The sequence below is a fragment of the Pituophis catenifer genome, unplaced genomic scaffold, assembly GCF_029215685.1.
Source record: "Pituophis catenifer annectens isolate HBS135680 unplaced genomic scaffold, rPitCat1.0.hap2 SCAF_15, whole genome shotgun sequence".
Classification (NCBI taxonomy): Eukaryota; Metazoa; Chordata; class Lepidosauria; order Squamata; family Colubridae; genus Pituophis; species Pituophis catenifer.
In genome coordinates, this window is record NW_027256895.1 from 3,972,106 (window position 1) to 3,980,919 (window position 8,814).

The 8,814-nt window shown below is 46.8% G+C and overlaps 1 protein-coding gene across 1 annotated transcript in view; it reads right to left on the minus strand.

The window, feature by feature from the left end:
• PCK2 (phosphoenolpyruvate carboxykinase 2, mitochondrial) overlaps positions 1 to 8,814 on the minus strand; it is a 29,551-nt gene that overhangs the window by 15,798 nt on the left and 4,939 nt on the right. Inside the window, 2 exon segments of the mRNA XM_070954620.1 lie at positions 1,037 to 1,221; positions 1,346 to 1,591. Coding sequence (XP_070810721.1) covers positions 1,037 to 1,221; positions 1,346 to 1,591 — 431 coding nt within the window.

An 8,814-nucleotide genomic window follows, 5' to 3' on the forward strand; every position in this document is an offset into this window, starting at 1 on the left:
TCCATCTCCCTTCCTCTTCCTCTTCCTCTTCTCCTCATCCTCCCCTTCTCCTCTTCCTTCTCCTCTCTTTTTCCTCTTCCCTCCCTCCCCTCCTCTTCCTCGCCTTCTCTCCTCCTCTTCTTCCTCTTCCCTCCCTCCCTCCTCCTCTTCCTCCTCCTTTTTTCTTCCTCTCCTCTTCTTCTTCCCTCCCTCCCCTCCTCTTCCTCGCCTTCTCTCCTCCTCCTCTTCCTCCTCTTCCATCTCCCTCTTCTCCCTCTTCCCTCCCTCCCCTCCTCTTTCTCTCCTTCTCTTCACCTCCTCTTCCTCCTCCTTTCTTCCTCTCTTCTTCTTCCCTCCTTCCCCTCCTCTTCCTCGCCTTCTCTCCTCCTCTTCCTCCTCTTCCATCTCCCTCCTCCTCTCCTTCCTCTTCCCTCCCTCCCCTCCTCCTCTTCCTCCTCCTTTCTTCTTCCTCTCCTCTTCCCTCCCTCCCCTCTTCCTCTCCTTCTCTTCACCTCCTCTTCCTCCTCTTCCATCTCCCTCCTCCTCTTCTTCCTCTTCCCTCCCTTTTCCTCCTCCTCTTCTTTCTCCTTTCTTCTTCCTCTCCTCTTCTTCTTCCCTCCATCCCCTTCCTCTCCTCCTCCCCCTCTCTTCTTCCTCTCCCTCTTCTTCCTCCTTCTAACCCCTCCTCCTCTTGCCTGGAGAACTCTGGGATTTGGAGTCCACTCATCTTAAAACTTGGCGGTGTTTCAAAAACACATCTCTTAAAAACCAGTATCAGCAGACAAACCCAAAGCATCAAAAAATAAAAACATAAAAACAGCCAGGATGGATAAACGGATTCCGTTCTCCGGAAGAGCAAGTCTCCGGAAGAGGCATTTGAACTGGCAGGGGGGCCGTATGCATCCGGAAACTGGGACAAACGGCAGGACAGGAATTGCCGCCAGGATTCAAATTCTTTTCCCCTCGGTTATCCTTGGCTCGACCTCAAAAAAGCTGGAACCCCATTTGTAACTCGTATTATATTTTAAAAATGGGACCCCTTCCCCGTCCCGTTCACCTTTCATGCAACCCGGGAACCGATCGTCCACTGCCTCTTGAAAGGTTTTGGGGTTCATCCAGTTGCCCAGCTGACCCTTGACCCCCGGGGCCGTGACGGGAATCGTGTCCCTCTGGTTCTCCGTGACGATGACCGTCCGGCTCTCTACCCTAGCCACATCTTTGGGGTCGGTTTTCGCCAGCCAGCTGCGGAAGGAAGTGTGGCAATCCAGATGTGCAGGACTCCCAAGTCCCATCGTCGGACGGGAACTGGCATTCCCCTACCCCACCCACCCCACCCCGCAAGAGAGAAACAGCCGGATGGGCTTACCAGTTCTCGTATTTCGTCAACGGTTTGATGACGCCTTCCGATTCTAAGAAATTCAAGATTTTGGTGTTCTCTTTCTCCGTCCCGTCGCAAATGTGGAGGCTGTCCGGTTGGCAGAGTCGCACCCCTTGCTCGACGAACTCCTGAGCCCGGCCGGAGAGTTTGGCCAAGTCGCCGTGGAGCACGCGGGGCGCGTGGGCCCAACGCACCGGCACCGCAGACCATCTCCGAAGCGAGAAGGCTCCACGGCTGGAAAAGAGGATTAAATTATTAGATGAACAGAATTGGAAGGGATCTTGTAGGTCATCTAGTCTAACCTCACCGCTGTCCAAGCAGGAGACCCTACACCCGTGATGGCGAACCTATGGCACGCGTGCCACAGGTGGCAGGCAGAGCCATATCTGTGGGCACGCGAGCGTTGGCCTAGCTCAGCTCCAGCGCATATGTGTGCGCTGACCAGCTAATTTTCAGGCCTTCCGGGCCAACTGGAAGTCAGGAAATGGGCCATTTCCCGCCTCCAGAGGGCCTCTGGGGGTGTGGGGAAGGCTGTTTTTGCCCTCCCCAGGCGCCAAGAAAGCCTCTGTAGCCTGAGGAGGGCGAAAAAACGGGCCTACTGGGCCCACTGATAACCTTTTTGCCGTCGTGTGCCAAAAGCGTGGGAAGTGTGAGAGGAGGGGTCGCGCGCACATACGCAGGGTGCAGAGGGGCATTGAATTATGGGTGTGGGCATGCACACGCGCCCCCCGCTTCCGGCACGCGACATCAAAAAGGTTAGCGATCACTGCCCTACACCATTTCTGACAAATGACAGTCCAATCTCTTCGTGAAAGCCTCCGGTGATGAAGCTCCCACAACTTCCGAGAGTTAGAAGAAGGAAAGAGGCCTCAACCTGTCATTCCCCCTCAAATACAGGCAGTCCTCGACTTACGACATTTCATTTAGTGACCATTTGAAATGACGATGGTGCTGGGAAAAAAGGGACGTGACTGTTTTTCACACGTACGACCACGATCCCCATGGATCAAAATTCAGACGCTTGCCAACGGACTCATACTTATAACGGTTGCAGTGTCCCGAGCTCACTAAATCCCCTTTGGCAAACTTCTGACAAGCAAAGTCGAGGGGGAAGCGAGATTCATTTAACCACCATGCGACTAACTTAACAACGGCAGGGGTTCAACTTAACAACCGTGGCGAAGTCGTAAAATGAGGCAAAACTCACTGGAACAAATATTTCACTCAGCGAGAGCAACTTTGGGTTCAATTGCGGTCGTTAAGTCGAGCACTATCTGTAATAAGTCTCTCTCTGTGTGTGTGACGATCTGGCAGAAACAAGATGGACAGCTAGTCCTCGACTTACGGCTATCTTAGTGAACATTCAGTCACAATGGCACTGAAAAAAAATCGAACGAGGACCGTTTTTCACACCGTCGCTGCCTCCCCTCAGCCACACGATCAAAATTCAGATTTCCTTGGAAACTTGCATGTACCTATGACTGTTGCGGGATCCAGAGGGAGGTGTCACATATTCCCACTTTTGCGACAACCTGGCCAGCCACGTCAACGAGAAAGCCAGATTCATTTCACAGCCGTGCAACACAATTAACAACAGCGGCGAGAAATGTCGTGCGACAGGGCCCAAGATTCACGTAACCACATTTTCACTTAGCAATGGGAATGTGTGCCTCAAGGGTGGTCATAAATTGAGGACGAGGACTTCTTGAACTGAACAACCACAGGGTACCCCCAACTCTCAAAAGTCCGAGCTTCTGTGGCGAGATTTCACTTGTGTAAATCTTTCCCAATTTGTGTGTAAATCTTTCTCAATTTTGCACCAGCTCGGAAAGGCCCATGTGTGTGTGTGTGAACTTTGCACGCGCTCAGAGAGTGAAGCAACCTCTTTGAAACGCTTGTGTGTACAAACCCATCCCGGAGGCTGCAAAAGGCCACGTAGGATTAAAAAAACAGCATGCTTAGGTAAACAACCTCCGATTCCATTTTAAATCTCTTTTAAATAAACGAGATTGAACCGAAGGCAGCCAGCCAACGGCAGCGCAAGGGATAGCGGCCATATTTGCAAATATCCAATTTAGAAATCATTTTTCTTCACGCGTGTTCTTCTTACTCCCCGTACGTGTAAGATAGGAACACGCACAGTCTTTGAATGGTCTAATTTTGCTGAATAAGGAACATTCTTTCATCAGAAAAACACACTGTCGTAGTGTTTAGCGACTTTAAGATGCGTGGACTTCAACTCCCAGAATTCCCCCAGCCAGCTGTGAATTCTGGGAGTTGAAGTCCATGTATAATGAAGCATGCTGGCTGAGGAATTCTGGGAGTTGAAGTCTGCCCATCTTAAAACATGCTGGTTGGGGAATTCTGGGAGTTGAAGTCCACCCATCTTAAAGCATGCTGGCTGGGGAATTCTGGGAGTTGAAGTCCATCCATCTTAAAGCTTGCTGGCTGGGGAATTCTGGGAGTTGAACTCCATCCATTTTAAAGCATGCTGGCTGGGGAATTCTGGGAGTTGAACTCCACCCATCTTAAAGCATGCTGGCTGGGGAATTCTGGGAGTTAAAATCCATGCATCTTAAAGCATGCTGGCTAGGGAATTCTGGGAGTTGAAGTCCACCCATCTTAAAGCATGCTGGCTGGGGAATTCTGGGAGTTGAACTCCACCCATCTTAAAGCATGCTGGCTGGGGAATTCTGGGAGCTAAAATCCATGCATCTTAAAGCAAGCTGGCTGGGGAATTCTGGGAGTTGAAGTCCACCCATCTTAAAGCATGCTGGCTGGGGAATTCTGGGAGCTGAACTCCTTCCATCTTAAAACATGCTGGTTGGGGAATTCTGGGAGTTGAAGTCCACCCATCTTAAAGCATGCTGGCTGGGGAATTCTGGGAGTTGAAGTCCATCCATCTTAAAGCTTGCTGGCTGGGGAATTCTGGGAGTTGAACTCCATCCATTTTAAAGCATGCTGGCTGGGGAATTCTGGGAGTTGAACTCCACCCATCTTAAAGCATGCTGGCTGGGGAATTCTGGGAGTTAAAATCCATGCATCTTAAAGCATGCTGGCTAGGGAATTCTGGGAGTTGAAGTCCACCCATCTTAAAGCATGCTGGCTGGGGAATTCTGGGAGCTGAACTCCTTCCATCTTAAAACATGCTGGCTGAGGAATTCTGGGAGTTGAAGTCCGCCCATCTTAAACTTCCCGCGGTTGAAAATCACTGCACTATCGTGTTCACAAATGCCAGCTTTGCACATCCAAGCAAGTTGGCTTCAAACCCCACTCTTACAAGCTGATCGGTCCCACGCAAAAAACACGATCCCGCATTCTGCACACGCTCTATAAATGCACAGGCATGTTTAAGCGTGGCCTGCGTAGCACTCACTCACTCATGGACCGCTTCCCATCACGAGCAAGCCGAAACACGGGATGGGGGTGGGTGGGTGGGGGAATAACACCTGAGAAAACTGGAGGTTGGAACAAGTTAAAGGTATCACCCTAATTAAATTCGCACAACCAGAGATTTAATCTGTCTCCGGGGAGGCTTTAAGGAAGAGGGGAAAGTTCGCGATAAACGTTTGGCAGATTTTTCCCACAACTTGCACAATTCTCACACTGTGTGTGTGTATGTGCGTGTGTGTGTGTGTGTGTGTGTGTGTGTGTGTGTGCAGGGAAGGAATCACCACTTGCCTTTTGACAAGTGGTTCAGCAAATCCTTCATTAGTGTTAGGGGGTAGGTATTTTGTATGCAAATAGAGTTAATACCACTAAAATCGACGCATAATCTCAGGGTACCATCTTTTTTTTTCTTCAACAATACTGGGGTGGCCAATATTGTCTTGGGTTTGAAGACGAATCCGACCGAGGAACACAAATGACGCACGTTACCACAAAAACACCACAACGCCAAACTTGCAGCGCCGCCAGGCTTGTTCCCACACCCACTTCTCAAGGCTGCTCACAAATCTGGGCTGTTTTTCCCCGGTTGGCCTCGATTTACAACCACAATTCCGCCCCCCCTTCAAAAAATCTTGGTTGACTGAGGGAAACAATCAAGTGAATTTTGGCCCCGTCCCCAATTTATGCCTTTTCGTGCCCCGGTTGGGAAGGGAATCACTCCCGTCGTTAAGTGAGGAACAGGGCCGTGAAATGAATCTGGCTTCCCCATGTTGACTTTCCTCATCATCAAAAGGGGATCGCAGGATTCCCCTCGCCTCACCCCGGGGACCCTGCGGCCGTCGTAAAGACGAGTCGGTTGCCAAGCGTTCGAATCTGGATCACGTGATTGCAGGGGAATGGTGCAACGGGCGTTAAGTGTGAAAAACGGTCCCAAGTCAGTTTTTTCGGTGGTGCTGTAACTTCGAATGAACTGTTGTAAGTTGAGGACTGCCCGTTTTTTTAAATTTAAACTTTTAATCTTATTTTCCGTTGTCCAATTAGAGAAACTCCAGACCCTTTGAGACCCCTCCCTAATGCAAGCTCCCTCCCTTCGGACGCACGCGTGAACACATGTGTGCAAAATCCCATGCTATTGTTAAACCCCAGCTGTTCCATGGAACTCCAGGTAGTCCTCGACTTCGTTTAGGGACCGTTCAAAGTTACAACAGCACCGAGGAAAGGGACTTGTGACCGTTTTTCACACTTAACAACCATTGCAGCGCCCCCCCACCCGTTGCGTGATCAAAATTCAGATGCTTGGCTACCGACTCATAGTTATGACGGTCACAGAGTCCCACGGTCAGGTGATCTCCTTTTGCGACCTTCTGACAAGCGACGTCAATGAGGGAAGCCGGATTCGATTAACGGCCAGGCAACTCACTTAACACATGCAGTGGTTCACTTAACAACCATGGCAAGAAAGGCTGCAAAATGGGGTAAAACCCACTTAACGACCATCTCACTTAGCAACAGAAATTCGGGGCTCAATTTGTCACGAAAGGAAAGCCACTGGGAAAGCCTGATTCGCTTAACAACCGTTTGACTCCCTTGAGCACTGCAGTGACTCACTTAATAACCGTGGCAGGAAAGGCTGCAAAATGGGCTAAAACCCACTTAACGACCATCTCACTTAACAACAGAAATGTGGGGCTCAGTTGAGATCACCTTCTCACTAGCAAAATCAGTGGGAAAGCCCAATTCGCTAAAACAACCGCATGACTCGCTTAACAACTGGGGCGATTCACAGAACAACGGTGCCAAGCAAAAGGGGCAAAACTCGCTTATCCGATGGCCCACTTCGCTAGAGGAATGTTGGGCACCCTTGTAGTCGTAACTCAAGGACCACCTGAGCCGTGATATTCGTTTCCTGCCCTCCAGGATCTTTGGGGCGCGGGGAGGGGGGAAGGCGGTCGAGGGAGAAAAATCTCCGCCACAGAACTGCTGGAACCGGTCCTGCTTGCAAACCGCTCCTCGAACCCAGGATCCAGGATTAAAAAGGAGCGGTTGGCATCCTTCTAGCCTCTGCTCAGGTTTGGCGAGGAGCCAAGAAACCGAGTCCGGAGCAAGGGGCAAACGGCGTAGGGTGGACTTTCACCCCGTCCCCCTGCCCTCCCGCCCCGGGAACCTGGCTGATTCTTGAGATCCAGGAACCTGTTGTTCCCGGTTTAACCAGAATTCCCGGGCACCCCCCTCATCACCTTTGCACAACCCCCCCCCTTCTCCTCCATTGCTGAAGAGATGCCACTTCATGAAAAAGGAAGCTGGCATCTCGCCACCCTTGGCAATCACGCACAACGCTGAAGGGAGGGAAGGGAGCCACTCTGCCGGCGTCTCGCCAGGCCAATTTTATTAATATTATTATTTACTTTATTCATTAAACATGAAACTCAAATCAACTGAACCTTCAAAAATGCATCACAAATATTATTATTATTATATTATTATCTTTATTCATTAAATATGAAACTCAGTCAACTGAACATTCATATAGAAATATTATTATTATTATTATTTACTTTATTCATTAAACATGAAACTCAAGTCAACTGAACATTCATATAGAAATAATAATATAATATAATAATAATAATAATAATAATAATAATAATAATAATTTACTTTATTCATTAAATATGAAACTCAGTCAACTGAACATTCATATAGAAATATTATTATTATATTATCTTTATTCATTCAGTATGGAACTCAGTAAACTGAACATTCATATAGAAATATTATTATTATTATTATTATTTACTTTATTCATTAAACAGGAAACTCAAGTCAACTGAACATTCATATAGAAATAATAATAATAATTTACTTTATTCATTAAATATGAAACTCAGTCAACTGAACATTCATATAGAAATATTATTATTATTATTATTATCTTTATTCATTAAATATGAAACTCAGTCAACTGAACATTCATATAGAAATATTATTATTATTATTATTATTATTATTATTATTTACTTTATTCATTAAACAGGAAACTCAAGTCAACTGAACATTCATATAGAAATAATAACAATAATAATAATAATTTACTTTATTCATTAAATATGAAACTCAGTCAACTGAACATTCATATAGAAATATTATTATTATTATATTATTATCTTCATTCAATCAATATGAAACTCAGTCAACTGAACATTCATATAGAATTATTATTATTATTATTATTATTATTATTATTATTATTTAATCTTTAGTGAGATTCACAGCCTTTGAGGCTGGTTAATAGCTCAGCAGCTCGAGTCCTAACCAAGGACCTAGGAACTGTTAAGTTCGTTTATTATAAACTGTTATTATTATTATTATTATTATTATTATTATTATTATTATTATTATTATTATTATTACAAGATGATACACACAGGGGCGTCCTCAATTTACGGCCAACCATTGACCCTCAAAATTTAACCCGGGGGTTAAGTGAGAAATGGGTTCTCGGAGTTTCTCAGCCGGATTTACAACTTTGCTTGCCGCTATTGTTAAGCGAAGTGCTGCCGTCCTTAAGTGAGTCACAGGGTCGTGGAGGGAATCCGGCTTCCCTCCCCTTCCGCCTTGACTTTGCTTATCGGGAGGTCGTAAAAGGGGTTCTGGTGACCCTGGGAGGCTGCAACTGTCGTAAGTATGAGTCAGTTGTCAACATCTGGAAGGAAGGAAGGAAGGAAGGAAGGAAGGAAGGAAGGAAGGAAGGAAGGATTTTGTCCACGTGACCATGCAACCGTCGTAAGTGTGAAAAATGGTCCTAAATCACTTTTTTCAATGCCGTTGTAACTTTGATCGGTCGTTAAACAAACCCTTGTAAGTCAACGACTGTTTGTAAATTTTGTCTGAGTGGCAGTTAGGCCATTTACAGTCCTCGATTTACAGCTGTTTGGCAACGGTTCAAAGTTGCAATGGCACTGGAAAAAAAAGCAATTTACGACCGTTTTTCACACTTAATGACCGTTGCAGCATCCCCATAGTCGTGTGATGAAAAACCTGAGCAATTTAAGGAGGGGTGGACTTCA